The sequence below is a fragment of the Oncorhynchus masou genome, unplaced genomic scaffold (genome assembly GCF_036934945.1).
Source record: "Oncorhynchus masou masou isolate Uvic2021 unplaced genomic scaffold, UVic_Omas_1.1 unplaced_scaffold_1103, whole genome shotgun sequence".
In the NCBI taxonomy this organism is placed as follows: Eukaryota; Metazoa; Chordata; class Actinopteri; order Salmoniformes; family Salmonidae; genus Oncorhynchus; species Oncorhynchus masou.
In genome coordinates, this window is record NW_027000752.1 from 126,462 (window position 1) to 151,521 (window position 25,060).

At 42.8% G+C, this 25,060-nt stretch overlaps 1 protein-coding gene across 1 annotated transcript in view; it reads left to right on the plus strand.

Annotated features, from left to right (window-relative positions):
- The window catches only part of LOC135529132 (scavenger receptor cysteine-rich domain-containing group B protein-like), a 27,435-nt gene extending 8,214 nt beyond the window's left edge, over window positions 1–19,221 (plus strand). The window contains exons 4-11 of the mRNA XM_064958013.1: window positions 221–523; window positions 3,449–3,517; window positions 10,205–10,519; window positions 11,284–11,361; window positions 12,355–12,432; window positions 12,890–13,204; window positions 18,605–18,679; window positions 18,905–19,221. Coding sequence (XP_064814085.1) covers window positions 221–523; window positions 3,449–3,517; window positions 10,205–10,519; window positions 11,284–11,361; window positions 12,355–12,432; window positions 12,890–13,204; window positions 18,605–18,679; window positions 18,905–19,221 — 1,550 coding nt within the window. The remainder of the gene's footprint in view (window positions 1–220; window positions 524–3,448; window positions 3,518–10,204; window positions 10,520–11,283; window positions 11,362–12,354; window positions 12,433–12,889; window positions 13,205–18,604; window positions 18,680–18,904) is intronic.
- The last annotated feature ends 5,839 nt before the right edge of the window (window positions 19,222–25,060 follow it).

The window sequence follows — 25,060 nt, forward strand, 5'->3', positions numbered from 1 at the left end:
GCAGAGGGAAAACAGTGGTCCTTTTGATAATTCCTCTGGCCATGTTGCATGTGTCTCATATTGTCTCTCCTCTGCAGTGGGTCTGATGATATCATTTTGTCTCTCCTCTGCAGTGGGTCTGATGATATCATTTTGTCTCTCCTCTGCAGTGGGTCTGATGATATCATATTGTCTCTCCAGTGATATATTGATATATTGATATATTGTCTCATCTCTCCAGTGCGTCTGGTGAACGGGCGTGACCGGTGTGAGGGGCGTGTGGAAGTGTGGCACAACGGAACGTGGGGTACGGTGTGTGATGACGACTGGGACATGGTAGATGCCAATGTGGTGTGTCGGCAGCTGGTCTGCGGTCTGGCTGTGGCGGTGGGTAGCATCTCAGAGTACGGCCAGGGCTTGGGGCCCATCATGCTGGACAACGTAGACTGTAAAGGAGGGGAGACCGACCTGGGACAGTGTGGCAGTCTGGGCTGGAGAATCCATAACTGTTACCACTACGAGGATGTATCGGTCACATGCAAAGGTAAGGCTCATTGAGGTATATTTATCCTACTCCAGTCCAGGGTTATGCAACTCTTACAGGCCGACCAGACTGCACGCGCGTGTCTGGATGCACCATCTCACACATGTTGATTTTATTCCCCCACACCAGACGCGATCATGACACGCAGGTTGACAGTATCAAAACTAACTCTGAACCAATTATATTCATTTGGGGACAGGTCGATAAGCAAACATTTATGGCAATTTAGCAAGCTAGCTTGCTGTTGCTAGCCACTTTGTCCTGGGATATAAACATTGGGTTGTTATTTTACCTGAAATGCACAAGGTCCTCTACTCCGACAATTAATCCACACAGGTTAAAAGGTCAACCGAATACGTTTTTAGTAAACTCTCCTCCTTCAGTGTATTACTCTTCTAGTTATGTTTTGTGTAGGAAAGGGACCTAACAATTTTTTAAAGATTTCATGTGATGTCAATGCATGACATCATATGACTTATTAGTGAGCCAATGCATGACATCGCATGACTTGTTAGTGAGTCAATGCATGACATCACATGACTTATTAGTGAGTCAATGCCTGACATCACATGAATTATTGGTGAGTCAATGCATGACATCACATGACTTATTAGTGAGTCAATGCATGACATCACATGACTTATTAGTGAGTCAATGCGTGACATCAAATGACTTATTAGTGAATCAATGCGTGACATCACATGACTTATTAGTGAGTAAATGCATGACATCACATGAATTATTAGTGAGTCAATGCATGACATCACATGACTTATTAGTGAGTCAATGCGTGACATCAAATGACTTATTAGTGAGTCCATGCATGACATCACATGACTTATTAGTGAGTAAATGCATGACATCACATGAATTATTAGTGAGTCAATGCATGACATCACATGACTTATTAGTGAGTCAATGCATGACATCACATGACTTATTAGTGAGTCAATGCATGACATCACATGACTTATTAGTGAGCCAATGCATGACATCACATGACTTATTAGTGAGCCAATGCATGACATCGCATGACTTATTAGTGAGTCAATGCATGACATCGCATGACTTATTAGTGAGTCAATGCATGACATCACATGACTTATTAGTGAGTCAATGCATGACATCACATGACTTATTAGTGTGTCAATGCATGACATCACATGACTTATTAGTGAGTCAATGCATGACATCAGATGACTTATTAGTGAGTCAATGCATGACATCACATGACTTGTTAGTGAGCCAATGCATGACATCGCATGACTTATTAGTGAGTCAATGCATGACATCACATGACATATTAGTGAGTCAATGCATGACATCACATGACTTATTAGTGTGTCAATGCATGACATCACATGACTTATTAGTGAGTCAATGCATGACATCACATGACTTATTAGTGAGTAAATGCATGACATCACATGACTTATTAGTGAGTCAATGCATGACATCACATGACTTATTAGTGAGTCAATGCGTGACATCACATGACTTATTAGTGAGTCAATGCGTGACATCACATGACTTATTAGTGAGTCAATGCGTGACATCACATGACTTATTAGTGAGTCAATGCGTGACATCACATGACTTATTAGTGAGTCAATGCATGACATCACATGACTTATTAGTGAGTCAATGCATGACATCACATGACTTATTAGTGAGTCAATGCATGACATCACATGACTTATTAGTGAGTCAATGCGTGACATCAAATGACTTATTAGTGAATCAATGCGTGACATCACATGACTTATTAGTGAGTAAATGCATGACATCACATGAATTATTAGTGAGTCAATGCATGACATCACATGACTTATTAGTGAGTCAATGCGTGACATCAAATGACTTATTAGTGAGTCCATGCATGACATCACATGACTTATTCGTGAGTAAATGCATGACATCACATGAATTATTAGTGAGTCAATGCATGACATCACATGACTTATTAGTGAGTCATGACATCATCATGACTTATTAGTGAGTCAATGCATGACATCACATGACTTATTAGTGAGTCAATGCATGACATCACATGACTTATTAGTGAGTCAATGCATGACATCACATGACTTATTAGTGAGAGTCAATGACTTATTATGACATCACATGACTTATTAGTGAGTCAATGCATGACATCACATGACTTATTAGTCAATGCATGTCAATGCATGACATCACATGACTTATTAGTGAGTCAATGCATGACATCACATGACTTATTAGTGAGTCAATGCATGACATCACATGACTTATTAGTGAGTCAATGCATGACATCACATGACTTATTAGTGAGTCAATGCATGACATCACATGACTTATTAGTGAGTCAATGCATGACATCACATGACTTATTAGTGAGTCAATGCATGACATCACATGACTTATTAGTGAGTCAATGCATGACATCACATGACTTATTAGTGAGTCAATGCATGACATCACATGACTTATTAGTGAGTCAATGCGTGACATCACATGACTTATTAGTGAGTCAATGCGTGACATCACATGACTTATTAGTGAGTCAATGCATGACATCACATGACTTATTAGTGAGTCAATGCATGACATCACATGACTTATTAGTGAGTCAATGCATGACATCACATGACTTATTAGTGAGTAAATGCATGACATCACATGACTTATTAGTGAGTCAATGCATGACATCACATGACTTATTAGTGAGTCAATGCGTGACATCACATGACTTATTAGTGACATCGCATGACTTATTAGTGAGTCAATGCATGACATCACATGACTTATTAGTGAGTCAATGCATGACATCACATGACTTATTAGTGTGTCAATGCATGACATCACATGACTTATTAGTGAGTCAGTGCATGACTCTCGAATCAATATAATGTATTATTTGATTACCTCCGTCTCATCTCTCCTTAGTTCCATCAGTGGTGGCGTCACGGAGCCTCGGTGCGTCCACCACTTCATCTCGGAGAAACTCAGCTTTAAGTAAGTGATCCCGTTAATTTCTCTTCTCTCTGATTTCAGTCAAAAGATGTAAGTAAAATAGTTATAATAAGGGTTTGTTTAATTCACTGTATAAACTGCTTTAAGGGGAAAGGGTGAAGTCCGTTTCCCTTCAGTCACAACCAGGTTTGTAGAACTGGAGAACTTCAAAGTGGGGCGGCAGTGTAGCCTAGTGGTTAGAGCATTGGACTAGCAACCAGAAGGTTGCAAGTTCAAACCCCCGAGCTGACAAGGTACAAATCTGTCGTTCTGCTCCTGAACAGGCAGTTAACCCACTGTTCCTAGGACATCCTTGAAAATAAGAATTTGTTCTTAACTGACTTGCCTAGTTAAATAAAGGTAAAAAAAAAAGTTCATGGAGGACAACACACTCACAAGAGCCCAATAAATCTCGCCCGGAATCCAAACTGCTTTTGCCAGTAATTGGGCAAAATATCAGAATTTGGCTGCCTGTGTAAATGACCAGAGCGATGTTGAATGAAGGATTTTAAACCACCACTTTTTTTTAGTTGACCTTGATTTATCGAGGTAATGAGATAAAAATCAGTTTTCAATAGAGACCTGGAACAAAACTAAGACAGCAGTTTGCCCTTAACATTGGGAGAACAATGTTAAGGGCAAATCTCAGACATAACAACTCACAGACATAACAATAACAACTCATAGACATAACAACTCACAGACATAACAATAGCAACTCACAGACATAACAACTCACAGACATAACAATAGCAACTCACATACATAACAACTCACAGACATAACAACTCACAGACATAACAACTCACAGACATAACAACTCACAGACATAACAATAGCGACTCACAGACAACAACTCACAGACATAACAACTCACAGACATAACAACTCACAGACATAACAACTCACAGACATAACAACTCACAGACATAACAACTCACAGACATAACAACTCACAGACATACTCACAGACAACTCACAGACATAACAACTCACAGACAAGCAACTCACAGACATAACAACTAACAACTCACAGACATAACAACTCACAGACATAACAACTCACATAACAACTCACAGACAACTCACAGACATAACAACTCACAGACATAACAACTCACAGACATAACAACAACTCACAGACATAACAACTCACAGACATAACAACTCACAGACATAACAACTCACAGACATAACAACTCACAGACATAACAACTCACAGACATAGCAACTCACAGACATAACAACTCACAGACATAACAACTCACAGACATAACAACTCACAGACATAACAACTCACAGACATAGCAACTCACAGACATAACAATAACAACTCACAGACATAACAACTCACCGACATAACAATAGCGACTCACAGACATAACAACTCACAGACATAACAACTCACAGACATAACAACTCAAACATAACAACTCACAGACATAACAACTCACAGACATAACAATAACAACTCACAGACATAACAACTCACAGACATAACAACTCACAGACATAACAACTCACAGACATAACAACTCACAGACATAACAACTCACAGACATAACAACTCACAGACATAACAACTCACAGACATAACAACTCACAGACATAACAACTCACAGACATATCAATCAATGAAGTTTATTTATATAGCCCTTTTTTTACATCAACCGACGTCACAAAGTGCTGCACAGAAACCCAGCCTTAAACCCCAAACAATACAGATGTAGACACACGGTGGCTAAGAAAAACCGCCTAGAAAGGCCGGAAACTAGGAAGAAACCTAGAGAGGAACCAGGCTATGAGGGGTGGCCAGTCCTCTTCTGGCTGTGCCGGGTGGAGATTATAACAGAACATAGCCAAGATGTTCAAACATTCATAGATGACCATCAGGGTCAGATAATAATAATCACAGTGGTTGTAGAGGGGGCAACAGGTCAGCACCTCAGGAGTAAATGTCAGTTGGCCTTTCATAGCCGATCATTCAGAGTTAGAGACAGCAGGTGCGGTAGAGAGAGAAAGAGTTGAAAACAGCAGGTCTGGGACAGGCAGCATGTCCGGCGAACAGGCCATGGCAGGCAGAACAGCAGAAACCGGAGCAGCAGCACGACCAGGTGGACTGGGGACACAAGGAGTCATCAGGCCATGTAGTCCTGAGCCATGGTCCTAGGGTTCAGGTCCTCCAAGAGAAGAGAGAGAGAGAGAGAGAAAGGGAGTGAAGGAGAAAGAGAAAGAGCGAAAAAGAGAAAGAGAGAGAGAATTAGAGGGGAATACTTAAATTCACACAGGACACCAGATACGACAGGAGAAATACTCCAGATATAACAGACTGACCCTAGCCCCCTGACACATAAACTACTGCAGTTAAATACTGGAGGCTGAGACAGGAGGGGTCGGGAGACACATAGACACACCATAAAGACATTATAGATGTCTTATAGACATGAAGCCAGGCTTTGAGTGAGATGTCGACACCTGCTCGTCTAACATCTCATTCTAAAATCATGGCCAGTAATATGGAGTTGGTCCTTTGCTTCTGTAGCAACCACCACTCTTCTGGGAAGGGTTTCCACTAGATGCTGGAACATTGTTGCTGTAACAGCCTCCACTCTTCTGGGAAGGGTTTCCACTAGATGCTGGAACATTGTTGCTGTAACAGCCTCCACTCTTCTGGGAAGGGTTTCCACTAGATGCTGGAACATAGTTGCTGGAACAGCCTCCACTCTTCTGGGAAGGGTTTCCACTAGATGCTGGAACATTGTTGCTGTAACAGCCTCCACTCTTCTGGGAAGGGTTTCCACTAGATGCTGGAACATTGTTGCGGGGACCTGCTTCTATTCAGCCACAAGAGCATTAGTGAGGTCGGGCACTGATATTGGGCGATTATTCCCAAAGGTGTTCAATGGGGTTGAGGTCAGGGCTCTGTGCAGGCTAGTCAAGTTCTTCCACACCAATCTCGATAATTAATTTCTGTATGGACCTCACTTTGTGCACGGGTGCACGCGTTTCCAATGTTCCAGAGTCCAATGGCAGCAAGCTTTACACCACTCCAGCCAATGCTTGGCATTGCGCATGGTAATCTTAAGCTTGTGTACAGCTGCTTGGCCATGTAAACCCCATTTTGTGAAGCTCCCGACGATCAGTTATTGTGCTGACGTTGCTTCCAGAGGCAGTTTGGAACTCGGTAGTGAGTGTTGCAACTGAAGACAGATGATTTTTACACGCTACGTGCTTCAGAACTCGGCGGTCCCGTTCTGTGAGCTTGCGTGGTCTACCACTTCGAGCCTGGGCCGTTGTTGCTCCTAGACGTTTCCACTTCACAATAACAACACTTACAGTTGACCAGGGCAGCTCTAGCAGAGCAGCTCTAGCAGAGCAGAGATTTGACGAACTGACTTGTTGGAAAGGCATCCTATGACGGTGCCATGTTGAAAGTTACTGAGCTCTTCAGTATGGGCCAATCTGCTGCCAATGTTTGCCTTTGGAGTTTTATTGTGTTATTACATACAACCAAAAATAACGTTTAGATATCAGAACGGTGCATTGCGACCAGGAATACAACTTTCCTCAATTGGATCCTTTGTTCGTACCCTCCAGGGCAATTAAGCCAAAAAATCCCAGAGGTGCATTACGTCGCCGGCGGAGAAGAGTTATTCGGAGTGGACTTCTGGTCCGACTCAGGAGGCATGCACACCATCCACCGCTAATGTTCAGTTTCTGGATAATAAAGTAGACAAGCTCAGGGCGAGGATCTCCTTCCAGAGAGACATCAGGGATTGTAACATACAGAAACATGACACTCTCTGTGTATACTGTCCCGTCCATAGGACCAGCTGGGTTCTCAGTACACCGCGCAGACAGGAATAAAGAACTCTCCGGGAAGAAGAAAGGAGGGTGTGCATGTTACAAGATTAACTACCCATGGTGTGATTGTGATAACGTACAGAAACTCAAGTAATTTTGTTCAGCCGACCTAAAACACCTCACAATCAAATGCCGACCGTATTACCTCCCAAGAGAATTATCTTTGGTTATAGTCACAGCCGTGAATATCCCCATCAAGCCGATACCATGACGTCCACAAAGAACTACACTGGACTTTATGCAAACTGGAAACCACATATCCTGAGGCCGGAATTTTGTGTAGCTGGGGATTTTAACAATGCAATTTGGGAAAACATTGGACCACTGCTACTCAACTTTTCAAAATGTCTACAAGGCCCACCTCCACCCTTTCTTCATAAAATCTGATCACAACTCCATATAGGCAGGAAGTCAAACAGGACGTAAATGTGCTCAGGTCTATTCAACGCTGATCTGACCAATCGGAATCCACGCATCAAGATTATTTTGCTCACATGGACTGGAATATGTTCCAGGTAGCCTCTGAGAATAACATAGATGAATACACAGATACGACACAGTGACTGAGTTCATCAGGAAGTGTGTAGGAGATGTTGTACCCACTGTGACTATTAAATCCTACCCAAACCAGAAATCGTGGATAGATGTCAGCATTCGCGCAAAACTGAAAGTGCGAGCCACTGCATTTAACCTCGGCAAGGTGACTGGGAATATGGTTGAATACAAACAGTGTAGTTATTCCCTCCATAAGTCAATCAAACAGGCTAAACGTCAGTACAGAGACAAAGTGGAGTCGCAATTCAACGGCTCAGACATGAGACGTATACAGTCAATCACGGACTACAAAGAAAAAAACAACCACATTGCTTCCTGACAAACTAAACACCTTCTTCACCAGCTTTGAGGATAACACAGTGCCACCGACGTAGCCTGCTACCGAGAACTGCGGGCTCTCCTTCTCCATGGCCGACATGAGTAACACATTTATGAGTGTTTACCCTCGCAAGGCTGCCGGCCCAGACGGAATCCCTTGCCGTGTCCTCAGAGCATGTGCAGACCAGCTGGCTGGAGTGTTTATGGACATATTCAATATCTCCCTATCCCAGTCTGTTGTCCCCACTTGCTTCAAGATGTCCACCATTGTTCCTGTACCCAATAAAGCAAAGGTAACTGAACTACCACCCTGTAGCACTCCTGCCTCAATAGCTCCACAGTCGATGCAGTTGCCATCGCACTGCACACTGCTTTCTCCATGGCACTGCACATTACCCTATCCCATCTGGACAAGAGGAAAACCTATGTAAGAATGCTGTTCCTTGACTCTCGCTCAGTATTCAACCCCATCGTACCGTCTAAGCTCATCATTAAGCTTGGGACCCTGGGTCTGAACCCCGCCCTGTGCAACTGGGTCCTGGACTTCCTGACGGACCGCCCACAGGTGGTGAAGGCAGGAAACAACACCTCCACTACGTTGATCCGCAACACAGGGGTCCCACAAGGGTGCATGCTCAGCCTCCTCCTGTACTCCCTGTTCACCCATGGCTGCGTGGCCACGTACGCCTCCAACTCAATCATCAAGTTTTCAGATGACACGAGTAGGAGGCCTGATTACCAACAACGACGAGACGGCCTACAGGGAGGAGGTGAGGGCCCTGGGAGAGGGGTGCCAGGAAAATAACCTCTCACTCAACAAAACAAAGGAGCTGATCGTGGACTTCAGGAAATAGCAGAGGGACCACCACCTAGACACATCACCTGGACAGCAGGGGAGAAGGTAGAAAGCTTCAAGTTCCTCAGCGTACACATCACTGACCATCTGAAATGGTTCATCCACACAGACAGTGTGATGAGGAAGGCGCAACAGTGCTTCTTCTACCTTAGGAGGCTGGAGAAACTTGTCTTGGCCCCAAAAACGCTCACAAACTTTTACAGATACACAATTGAGAGCATCCTGTTGGGCTTTATCACCACCTGGTACGGCAACTGTTCCGCCCACAACCGCAGGGCTCTCCTGAGGGTGGTGCGGTCTGCGCAACGCATCACCAGGGGCAAACTACCTGTCCTCCAGGACACCTACACCACCCGATGTCACAGGAAGGCCAAAAAAGATTATCAAGGACATCAACCACCCAAGCCACAGCCTGTTCACCCCGCTATCATTCAGAAGGCGAGGTCAGTACAGGTGCATCAAAGCTGGGACCGAGAGACTGAAAAACAGCTTCTATCTTTATGGCCATCAGAATGTTAAACAGCCATCACTAGCCAGCTTCCACCCGGTTACGCAACCCTGCACCTTAGAGACTGCTGCCCCATATACATAGACATGGAATCAGTGGTCACTTTAATAATGTTTGAATAATACTTACATACTGCTTTACTCATCTCATATGTATATACTGTATTCTATTCTACTGTATTTTAGTCAATGCCACGCCGACATTGCTCATTCTAATATATATATATACATATTAATTCCATTCTTTTAGATTTGTGTATTGTTGTGAACTTCTAGATAGTACTGCACTGTTGGAGTTCAGAACATAAGCATTTCGCTACACCCACAATAGCATCTACTAAATATATGTATGTGACAATTGAAATTTTATTAGATTTTTGAAGATCACTGAGCTCTTCAGTACGAGCCATTCTACTGCCACTGTTTGTCTATGGAGATTGCATGGCTGTGTGCTCGACTGTATACACCTATCAGCAACGGGTGTGGCTGAAATAGCTGAATCCAACTAATTTGAAGGGATGTCCTCATAATTTTGCATATATGGTTTACATGGAATGCTGATGATTCCCACCCTCCCCCTTATATTTTAGGAGATGGTAGGATCCGCTTAGTTGGTGGACTGGACTACTGCCAGGGACGAGTGGAGGTCTTCTACCAGGGCAGCTGGGGGACGGTGTGTGATGACGACTGGGGTAGGAGAGACGCAGGGGTGGTGTGTCAGCAGATTGGCTGTGGCCACGCCGTTTCCTCCACCACCAACGCCTACTTTGGTTACGGCACAGGACTGATTCTACTGGACAACGTCAACTGTAATGGTTACGAGAACCAGCTGAGTAAATGCTACAGCCTGGGATGGGGGATACACAACTGTGGACATCATGAGGACGCTGGGGTTATCTGTTCAGGTGAGAAGCTGTTTCTGTCTCTCTCTGTCTGTCTTTCTCTCTCTCTCTCTGTCTCTCTCGGTCTTTCTCTCAGTCTCTCTCTCTCTCCCTGTATCTCTCTCTCTTTCTCTCGCTCTCTCTGTCTCTCTTGGTCTTTCTCTCTCAGTCTCTCTCTCTCTCCCTGTATCTCTCTCTCTCCCTGTATCTCTCTGTCTCTCTCTCTCTCTCTCTCTCTCTCTCTCTCTCTCTCTCTCCCTGTATCTCTCTCGGTCTCTCTCTCTTTTAATTCAATTCAACAACAAAAAATGTCTCCCTTGCCCTTTGTCTCTCTCTGTCTCTCTCTCTCTCTCTCTCTATATATATCTCTGTCTCTCTCTCCCTGTATCTCTCTCTCTCTCCCTCTCTCCCTGTATTTCTCTGTCTCTCTCTCCCTCTGTCTCTCTCTCTCTCTCTCTCCCTGTATCTCTCTCTCTCACTCTCTCTCTCTCCCTGTATCTCTCTTGGTCTCTCTCTATTTTAATTCAATTCAACAACAAAAAATGTCTCCCTTGCCCTTTGTCTCTCTCTGTCTCTGTCTCTCTCTCCCTCTGTCTCTCTCTCTCTCCCTGTATCTCTCACTCTCTCTCACTCTCTCTCTCTCCCTGTATCTCTCTCTGTCTCCCTCTCCCCCTGTATCTCTCTCAGTCTCTCTCTGTTTCTCTCTCTCTTGCTGTAATTCATGTTGCCAATGTCTTTAATACTATGTCTGCTATTCATGTCTGTTCTTGTCTGTTCTCTGTGTGTAGGTTCAGGCTCCACCACAGTTTCTCCCAAGAACACAATGCCCATGGGAAGGGGATTCTTCCAGACTGCCAGCATTGCAGGCAATTATTTAGCTTAAGTATTATAATGTAATAATAGTGTGGTCCCCGTCAGACCACACTGCTCCACCTGCACCTCTATCATATGACCAATAGAGGGTGCTGTTTCCTCTCTAAGTTTCTCTAAATCTGAGACAGCGGTGCCACTCAATACATGGTGATGATGGAGCAAGTAAAGGAAGTCACCCCCATAGAGATCCTATTAAATTACTAGAGGGGCTACAGTATTTTCTAAACCCTCAAAGTTCCAGAACATGGTGAAAAACGGCAGCCATTTTGGTCAGTCTAATTGGAATGAATGCAGTAGAGGCATAAGTGATGCATTTCCTGATTTGACTAATGCAGGAAAATAAAAGTAAGACATGTGATGTGTATCAAAAATTGTGTAATAGAATTATAGTCAACCTAAAATATTGTCATATTATAAACACAGCTTACATGGGTTTTATGCCAATTTTCTGTATAAATAACCTTTAAAATATATGTAAAAAGACCATATATATATATATATATATATATTTTTTTTTATGTTTGTTTCCAAGCTGTGTTATTATATTACACAATATCAGTACTTGCGTTTACAACTTGTCTAAGCTGTGGATTGACTGTATTGTTTGAATGGAATGTTGGCATATGGGTAGTTCATTTGATTAGTTTATAGAACCATTCCTTTAAAACAGGCTGGCTAGCTAGCTAACAATCACGCAGCGCAGACACGTTCTTCAAATGAATTGTTTTACACAATATTTTATCACAGCCCTGGCAAACTAAGGTTGCCCAATTCCCTGACCAATAGGGCTGACCTTTTCTACTATCATAAGAAGGTTAATGTCCATTCTGGTATTCTAAATTCTAGTATTGTAATTCCTAATTCGACCCCCCCCCCCCCCTCCTCACAGAGGATGGGAAACCATCTGCCGTCTACTGTAGGCATCAGCTTGCTGGTGTAGACCGACTCATTATTCTGATTCTAATGCACGGTTTGTCTTATTCTAGTGACCGACCGAACAGAACCAGTCAAGACCACTACTACAACTACCGTGACAAAGACAATGGTTGCTATGACAAACAAAGGTAGTGGTGATGCTGCGCCCATGTGACAAATGAATTGGAATTATCTCCAGCTAATGTACTCTCAACAGATATATCTGTTGTTATAATACTTGCTTATTATTTAAGCAATAAAGCACGAGGGGGTGTTGTATATGGCCAATATACCACTGCTAATGGACACACCCCTTAGCAGTGGTATATTGGCCATATACCACAAACCCCCAGGGTGCCTTATTGCTATTATAAACTGCTTACCAACGTCATTAGAGCAGTAAAAAAATAAATGTTTTGTCATACCCGTGGTATACGGTCTGATATACCACGGCTGTCAGCCAATCAGCATTCAGGGCTCTAACCACCCAGTTTATAATCACAAATATTCCATTTATAGACTAAAGCCATTGTGCAACAAGGAAACCATAGTAATACCTTTTACTAATACACCATGAAGAATGTGCCTCTCTCTCTCCTCCTCCAGAGCGTCCCATCCTCCGCGTGGTGAACGGTAATAGCAGCTGCGAGGGTCGCGTGGAAGTGTTCCATGATAACCTCTGGGGCACGGTGTGTGACGACGACTGGCAGCTGCCCAATGCCCAGGTGGTGTGCAGGCAGCTGGGTTGTGGTCCCGCTATCGCCGCCAAGATCCTGGCCTTCTTCGGCTACGGCTCGGGTCCCATCTTGCTGGACAACGTGGACTGTACGGGCAGTGAAATGAAACTGGAGAATTGTTTCAACCTGGGCTGGGGACAGCACAACTGTGGACACCATGAAGACGCTGGAGTTATCTGTGCACGTAAGACTGACTGGGACTATGGCAATATAACTTATTTGTCCTTTTGATCTGCTGCAGGGAGGACTGCCACAGTAGACTGAGTAATGTTGTCCACCAGCCGCCCCCAAACGTCTGGTTTCACAGCTCCTCAGAATGGAGTTTAAAATTCTATTGAATGGAAGCCTATGATAGAAGTGGATGAAAGCAACCGCTGGTTGTGATTGGCTGATCTCGATTTATCACCATCTAGCATAACCCTTGACCTCTCCCCCCCTCTACATTGTAGACTTCAAAGTGCGACCAGCACAAGAGTGTTAAAAAATCTCACAGTACGCTTCTTAGAAATAGTTTTCACGTCACGGTCGTTATAGCGATGAGACCAAGGCGCAGCGTGATGTGAATACATCTTCTATTGTAATGAAACAAAGAACACTTCAACAAACTTACAAAAACAATGTGACGCTATATAGAATAAGTGCAGACACAGGCAACTAATACATAGACAATCTCCCACAAATTACCCAAGGATTATGGCTGCCTAAATATGGTTTAGGATTCGAACTTGCAACTAGTCCATCACTCTAAACACTAGACCACCCTCCCGCCCCTAAACCTAAAACCCTAAAATTGACGTTCTCCTTGTGAGGGCAATATGTCCTCACTTGTCAACGTTATCCTTGGTTGATTATTCTGGTAAAATCAAAATCTAAGGTTCTTCTTTAATAACATTCCCTTTTAGTTAAAAGAGGGTAATTAAAACCCGAACACACAAGAACAAGCCCAGGCTCACATTCACCAGAGTGCTTTGGTTCGGGGCCTGGTCCAAGAGCGGGAGTCACTGTGGTCTCATCTTACATCATTTAGCAGACACTCTTATCCAGAGCGTCTTACTCTGGCGTTAAATGACTTGTTCAAGGGCACAGACAGATTTTTCACCTAGTCGGCTCAGGGATTCAAACCAACAACCTTTCGGTTACTGGCCCAATGCTCTTAATGGCTAGACTTCCTGCCACCCCAATGTTGCGTCCTTAGCGCACCGGCGCAACGTGGACACAATATTTGCTTCATTCACTCAACAAGTCAAACATTCGCAGATAAAAAAGGTTTATAAAGCTTGAGTAAAATAATATAAAGTAGATATAATAATAATAATATAAAGTAGATATAATAATAATAATAATAATAATATAAAGTAGATATAATAATAATAATAATAATAATAATATAAAGTAGAAACAGGATATAATAATAATAATAATCAAATATAAAGTAGATATAATAATAATAATAATAATAAAAGTAGATATAATAATAATAATAATAATAAATGTAGATATATAACCTAACACATAACTAAAGTAGATATATAATAATAATAATAATATATAATACATATAATAATACAATAATAATAATAATATAACCTAGATATAAATAATAATAATAATATAAAGTAGATATATAATAATAATAATTAATATAAAGTAGATATAATAATAATAATAATATAAACATATAATAATAATAATATAAAGTAGATATAATAATAATAATAATAATAACACACCTAAAGTAGATATAATAATAATAATAATAATAACCTAATAATAATATAAAGTAGATATAATAATAATAATAATAATAATAATAATAATATAAAGTAGATATAATAATATAATAATAATAATAATAATATAAAGTAGATATAATAATAATATTAATATAAAGTAGACATGATAATAATAATAATACATAATAATATAAAATACCTACATAATATAATAAGTAGATATAACATGACACCTACAATAACATACCTATAACACCTACAACACCTATAATAACATGACATAATAATAATACTAAAATACACCTAAGAATAAAATATGTGAATAAAAACAATGACAACACACACACACACCTACACATGACACCTACATGACACCTACACACACCTACACACACCTACACACCTACACACACCTACTACACCTACACACACCTACACACACCTACACACACCTACACACACCTACACATGACACCTACACCTACACACATCTACACACCTACACATGACACCTACACCTACACACCTACACATGACACCTACACACACCTACACATGACACCTACACCTACACACACCTACACACCTACACATGACACCTACACACACCTACACAAACACCTACACCTACACACACCTACACACCTACACATGACACCTACACACACCTACACATGACACCTACACCTACACACACCTACACACCTACACATGACACCTACACCTACACACACCTACACATGACACCTACACCTACACACACCTACACACACCTACACATGACACCTACACCTACACATACCTACACACACCTACACACACCTACACATGACACCTACACCTACACATAACTACACACACCTACACACACCTACACACACCTACACACACCTACACCTACACACACCTACACACACCTACACATGACACCTACACCTACACACACCTACACATGCACCTACACCTACACACACCTACACACACCTACACACACCTAAACACACCTACACACACCTACACACACCTACACACACCTACACACACATACACATGACACCTACACCTACACATACCTACACACACCTACACACACCTACACATGACTGACACCTACACCTACACACACCTACACACACCTACACACACCTACACACACCTACACATGACACCTACACCTACACATACCTACACACACCAACACACACCTACACACACCTACACCTACACATACCTACACACCCACACACACCTACAAACACCTACACACACCTACACACACCTACACACACACACCTACACCTACACATGACACCTACACCTACACATACCTACACACACCTACACACACCTACACACACCTACACCTACACATACCTACACACACCTACACATGACACCTACACCTACACACACCTACACACACCTACACACACCTACACACACCTACACCTACACACACCTACACACACCTACACACACCTACACATGACACCTACACCTACACACACCTACACATGACACCTACACCTACACACACCTATACACACCTACACATGACACCTACACCTACACACACCTACACACACCTACACATGACACCTACACCTACACACCTACACATGACACCTACACCTACACACACCTACACACCTACACATGACACCTACACCTACACACCTACACATGACACCTACACACACCTACACATGACACCTACACCTACACACACCTACACACCTACACATGACACCTACACACACCTACACATGACACCTACACCTACACACACCTACACACCTACACATGACACCTACACCTACACACACCTACACATGACACCTACACCTACACACACCTACACACCTACACATGACACCTACACCTACACACACCTACACATGACACCTACACATCACACCTACACCTACACACACCTACACACACCTACACATGACACCTACACCTACACACACCTACACACACCTACACACACCTACACACACCTACACATGACACCTACACACCTACACACACCATACACACCTACACCTACACACACCTACACACCTACACATGACACCTACACCTACACATACCTACACACACCTACACACACCTACACACACCTACACATGACACCTACACCTACACACACCTACACATGACACCTACACCTACACACACCTACACATGACACCTACACCTACACACACCTACACACCTACACATGACACCTACACCTACACACCTACACACACACCACACACACCTACACACCTACACACATGACACCTACACACCTACACACACCTACACACCTACACATGACACCTACACACACTACACACCAACACACATGACACCTACACACACCTACACATGACACCTACACCTACACACACCTACACACACACCTACACCTACACACACCTACACACCTACACCTACACACACCTACACACCTACACATGACACCTACACCTACACACACCTACACATGACACCTACACATGACACCTACACCTACACACACCTACACACACCTACACACCCACACACACCTACACACCTACACACCTACACACACCTACACACACCTACACACACCTACACACACACACCTACACACACCTACACACACCTACACACAACACCTACACACACCTACACACGACACCTACACACGACACCTACACACACCTACACACTACACCCTACACACACCTACACACCACACACACTACACACACACACCTACACACACACCTACACACGACACCACACACACACACACCTACACACACCTACACACACCTACACACACCTACACACACACACCTACACACACACCTACACACACCTCTACACACACCTACACACACCTACACACACACCAACACACACACACACCTACACACACCCACACACACCTACACACACCCACACACACACACACAAATCCTCTGTAGTCATCGCACTCAGGCACACACACTGGTCACCCCATAGTCATCATTCCCACTGTCACCCCATAGTCACCATTCCCACTGTCACCCCATAGTCACCATTCCCACTGTCACCCCATACACCATCCCCACTGTCACCCCACAGTCACCATTCCCACTGTCACCCCAGTCACCATCCCCACTGTCACCCCATAGTCACCATCCCCACTGTCACCCCATAGTCACCACCACACACACCACTGTCACCCCACAGTCACACATCCCCATCCTCTAGTCATCCCTCAGTCACCACCCACTGTCACCCCATAGTCACCATCCCCACTGTCACCCCATAGTCACCATCCCCACTGTCACACCATAGTCACCATCCCCACTGTCACCCCATAGTCACCATCCCCACTGTCACCCCATAGTCACCATTCCCACTGTCACACCATAGTCACCATTCCCACTGTCACCCCATAGTCATCATTCCCACTGTCACCCCATAGTCACCATCCCCACTGTCACCCCATAGTCACCATCCCCACTGTCACCCCATAGTCATCATTCCCACTGTCACCCCATAGTCACCATCCCCACTGTCACCCCATTGTCACCATCCCCACTGTCACACCATAGTCACCATCCCCACTGTCACCCCATAGTCACCATCCCCACTGTCACACCATTGTCACCATCCCCACTGTCACACCATTGTCACCATCCCCACTGTCACCCCATAGTCACCATCCCCACTGTCACCCCATAGTCACCATCCCCACTGTCACCCCATAGTCACCATTCCCACTGTCATCCCTCTATCCTCTCCTCCTCCCTGCTGATCTGAGTTTTGGGAAACATACACAAAGGATAGAAACCTCATACTATCTCCCTCTTCTTCTCTAGCCTTTCAGCCTGTTCGAGCTGGAAGAGACTTCACCGTGACAGAAGCAACGCACACCACTAAACCACCAAGTGACGGTTAGTCTTCGACCTGTTCAGGTTTAGCTACATGTTCCTGGTTCAAGTTAAGGTGAAAGGTCAACACACATTCACAGCATCACTTTTCAGTGGCCATCTTCCGTAACGCATCGTATTTCATTCGCATCTCAGGACTAGCCATGGTGTGTGGTACGTGTCTCTAGTGTTAAATGTTGATTTGCTACAGAATATGTGACTGTTTTTCGACCCTCTCATTCCCTCTAGGCATGGTGAGGGTGGTAGGCGGGCAGCACCGCTGCGAGGGTCGGGTGGAGATGTTCTCGGGGGCGAAATGGGGTACGGTGTGTGACGACGCCTGGGACATGCCAGATGCCCAGGTGGTGTGTCGCCAGCTGGGCTGCGGGGAGGCTGCTGCGGCTCGCGGGGAGGCCTACTTCGGGCCCGGCAACGGCACCATCCTCCTGGACAACCTGAAGTGCAGCGGCTCCGAGGTCTCGCTCCAGCAGTGCTCCCACATACCCTGGGATGTACACAACTGTGACCATTCTGAAGACGCTGGCGTCACGTGCTCACTGTCGTGATTCCAGCAGCGATTCGCCGCCAGGGAGCCGTCAAACTACTTCCACCTCCATAGGACGGGCGCCGTGGTGGGCATAACCCGGGACTTGTAAACATGATGTAAATAACAGCTCACCCCAATGCCAAATGGACGGAAGACAACAAAATAAATAAAAAATAAAAAATAAATAAAACAAATTAACATATGACAAGATATTATTAAATACTATGATTATCTATTCCTATTAAGCACTTTATAAATATAAATAAAAAAGATGATATATAAAACGCTGTACACATTTTTGTATATCTGATAAACAGAAGAAAACCAAGGCTTTAAACCATCTCTCTCTCTCTCTCTCTCTCTCGCTCTCTCTCTCTCGCTCTGTCTCTCTCGCTCTGTCTCTCGCTCTGTCTCTCGCTCTGTCTCTCGCTCTGTCTCTCGCTCTGTCTCTCGCTCTGTCTCTGTCTCTCTGCTCTCTCTGTCTCTCAGCAACCTGGTAGTAGGTGAATTCTGTCTCTGCTGGTGTGAGATCATACATTATTCAATGTCTAGATGATGTCTCACTAGCACGCTCTGTCATCTGTACAACAACAGAAACAGACTCGCTCTGTCTCTCAGCAACCTGGTAGTAGGTGAATTCTTTGATGGTTAAGTAAGGTACATAGGCGATGCTGGTGTGAGATCATACATTATTCAATGTCTAGATGATAGAGACCCCACCACCAACCTTCTGCTCACTAGCACATGTACATACTGCACTACAACAACAGAAACTGACATACTGCACTGCACTACAACAACAGAAACAGACATACTGCACTACAACAACAGAAACAGACATACTGCACTACACTACAACAACAGAAACAGACATACTGCACTACAACAACAGAAACAGACATACTGCACTACACAACAACAGAAACAGACATACTGCACTACAACAACAGAAACAGACATACTGCACTACAACAACAGAAACAGACATACTGCACTACACTACAACAACAGAAACAGACATACTGCACTACAACAACAGAAACACTACAACAACAGAAACAGACATACTGCACTACAACAACAGAAACAGACATACTGCACTACAACAACAGAAACAGACATACTGCACTACAACAACAGAAACAGACATACTGCACTACAACAACAGAAACAGACATACTGCACTACACTACAACAACAGAAACAGACATACTGCACTACAACAACAGAAACAGACATACTGCACTACAACAACAGAAACAGACATACTGCACTACAACAACAGAAACAGACATACTGCACTACACTACAACAACAGAAACAGACATACTGCACTACAACAACAGAAACAGACATACTGCACTACAACAACAGAAACAGACATACTGCACTACAACAACAGAAACAGACATACTACAACAACAGAAACACTACACTACAACAACAGAAACAGACATACTGCACTACAACAACAGAAACAGACATACTGCACTACAACAACAGAAACAGACATACTGCACTACAACAACAGAAACAGACATACTACAACAACAGAAACAGACATACTGCACTACAACAACAGAAACAGACATACTGCACTACAACAACAGAAACAGACATACTGCACTACAACAACAGAAACAGACATACTGCACTACAACAACAGAAACAGACATACTGCACTACAACAACAGAAACAGACATACTGCACAACAACAACAGAAACAGACATACTGCACTACAACAACAGAAACAGACATACTGCACTACAACAACAGAAACAGACATACTGCACTACACTACAACAGAAAACAGAAACAGACATACTGCACTACAACAAAACAGAAACAGACATACTGCACTACACTACAACAACAGAAACAGACATACTGCACTACAACAACAGAAACAGACATACTGCACTACAACAACAGAAACAGACATACTGCACTACAACAACAGAAACAGACATACTGCACTACAACAACAGAAACAGACATACTGCACTACAACAACAGAAACAGACATACTGCACTACAACAACAGAAACAGACAACAACAACAACAACAGAAACAGACATACTGCACTACAACAACAGAAACAGACATACTGCACTACACTACAACAACAGAAACAGACATACTGACACTACAACAACAGAAACAGACATACTGCACTACAACAACAGAAACAGACATACTGCACTACAACAACAGAAACAGACATACTGCACTACAACAACAGAAACAGACATACTGCACTACACTACAACAACAGAAACAGACATACTGCACTACAACAACAGAAACAGACATACTGCACTACAACAACAGAAACAGACATACTGCACTACAACAACAGAAACAGACATACTGCACTACAACAACAGAAACAGACATACTGCACTACAACAACAGAAACAGACATACTGCACTACAACAACAGAAACAGACATACTGCACTACAACAACAGAAACAGACAGACATACAACAACAGAAACAGACATGCACTACAACAACAGAAACAGACATACTGCACTACAACAACAGAAACAGACATACTGCACTACACTACAGAAACAGACAGAAACAGACATACTGCACTACAACAACAGAAAAACAGACATACAACAGAAACAGACATACTGCACTACAACAACAGAAACAGACATACTGCACTACAACAACAGAAACAGACATACTGCACTACACTACAACAACAGAAACAGACATACTGCACTACAACAACAGAAACAGACATACTGAAACAGACATACACTACAACAACAGAAACAGACATACTGCACTACAACAACAGAAACAGACATACTGCACTACAACAACAGAAACAGACATACTGCACTACAACAACAGAAACAGACATACTGCACTACACTACAACAACAGAAACAGACATACTGCACTACAACAACAGAAAAACAGACATACTGCACTACAACAACAGAAACAGACATACTGCACTACAACAACAGAAACAGACATACTGCACTACAACAACAGAAACAGACATACTGCACTACAACAACAGAAACAGACATACTGCACTACAACAACAGAAACAGACATACTGCACTACAACAACAGAAACAGACATACTGCACTACAACAACAGAAACAGACATACTGCACTACAACAACAGAAACAGACATACTGCACTACAACAACAGAAACAGACATACTGCACTACAACAACAGAAACAGACATACTGCACTACAACAACAGAAACAGACATACTGCACTACAACAACAGAAACAGACATACTGCACTACAACAACAGAAACAGACATACTGCACTACACTACAACAACAGAAACAGACATACTGCACTACACTACAACAACAGAAACAGACATACTGCACTACAACAACAGAAACAGACATACTGCACTACAACAACAGAAACAGACATACTGCACTACAACAACAGAAACAGACATACTGCACTACAACAACAGAAACAGACATACTGCACTACAACAACAGAAACAGACATACTGCACTACAACAACAGAAACAGACATACTGCACTACAACAACAGAAACAGACATACTGCACTACAACAACAGAAACAGACATACTGCACTACAACAACAGAAACAGACATACTGCACTACAACAACAGAAACAGACATACTGCACTACACTACAACAACAGAAACAGACACTACTGCACTACAACAACAGAAACAGACATACTGCACTACAACAACAGAAACAGACATACTGCACTACAACAACAGAAACAGACATACTGCACTACAACAACAGAAACAGACATACTGCACTACAACAACAGAAACAGACATACTGCACTACAACAACAGAAACAGACATACTGCACTACAACAACAGAAACAGACATACTGCACTACAACAACAGAAACAGACATACTGCACTACAACAACAGAAACAGACATACTGCACTACAACAACAGAAACAGACATACTGCACTACAACAACAGAAACAGACATACTGCACTACAACAACAGAAACAGACATACTGCACTACAACAACAGAAACAGACATACTGCACTACAACAACAGAAACAGACATACTGCACTACAACAACAGAAACAGACATACTGCACTACAACAACAGAAACAGACATACTGCACTACAACAACAGAAACAGACATACTGCACTACAACAACAGAAACACTACAACAACAGAAACAGACATACTGCACTACAACAACAGAAACAGACATACATGCACTACAACAACAGAAACAGACATACTGCACTACAACAGAAACAGACATACTGCACTACAACAACAGAAACAGACATACTGCACTACAACAACAGAAACAGACATACTGCACTACAACAACAGAAACAGACATACTGCACTACAACAACAGAAACAGACATACTGCACTACAACAACAGAAACAGACATACTGCACTACAACAACAGAAACAGACATACTGCACTACAACAACAGAAACAGACATGCACTACACTACAACAACAGAAACAGACATACACTACAACAACAGAAACAGACATACAACAACAGAAACAGACATACTGCACTACAACAACAGAAACAGACATACTGCACTACAACAACAGAAACAGACATACTGCACTACAACAACAGAAACAGACATACTGCACTACACTACAACAACAGAAACAGACATACTGCACTACAACAACAGAAACAGACATACTGCACTACAACAACAGAAACACTACAACAACAGAAACAGACATACTGCACTACAACAACAGAAACAGACATACTACAACAACAGAAACAGCACTACAACAGAAACAGACATACTGCACTACACTACAACAGAAACAGACATACTGCACTACAACAACAGAAACAGACATACTGCACTACAACAACAGAAACAGACATACTGCACTACAACAACAGAAACAGACATACTGCACTACACTACAACAACAGAAACAGACATACTGCACTACAACAACAGAAACAGACATACTGCACTACAACAACAGAAACAGACATACTGCACTACAACAACAGAAACAGACATACTGCACTACAACAACAGAAACAGACATACTGCACTACAACAACAGAAACAGACATACTGCACTACAACAACAGAAACAGACATACTGCACTACAACAACAGAAACAGACATACTGCACTACACTACAACAACAGAAACAGACATACTGCACTACAACAACAGAAACAGACATACTGCACTACAACAACAGAAACAGACATACTGCACTACAACAACAGAAACAGACATACTGCACTACAACAACAGAAACAGACATACTGCACTACAACAACAGAAACTACAACAACAGAAACAGACATACTGCACTACAACAACAGAAACAGACATACTGCACTACAACAACAGAAACAGACATACTGCACTACAACAACAGAAACAGACATACTGCACTACAACAACAGAAACAGACATACTGCACTACAACAACAGAAACAGACATACTGCACTACAACAACAGAAACAGACATACTGCACTACAACAACAGAAACAGACATACTGCACTACAACAACAGAAACAGACATACTGCACTACAACAACAGAAACAGACAACTACAACAACAGAAACAGACATACTGCACTACAACAACAGAAACAGACATACTGCACTACAACAACAGAAACAGACATACTGCACTACAACAACAGAAACAGACATACTGCACTACAACAACAGAAACAGACATACTGCACTACAACAACAGAAACAGACATACTGCACTACAACAACAGAAACAGACATACTGCACTACAACAACAGAAACAGACATACTGCACTACAACAACAGAAACAGACATACTGC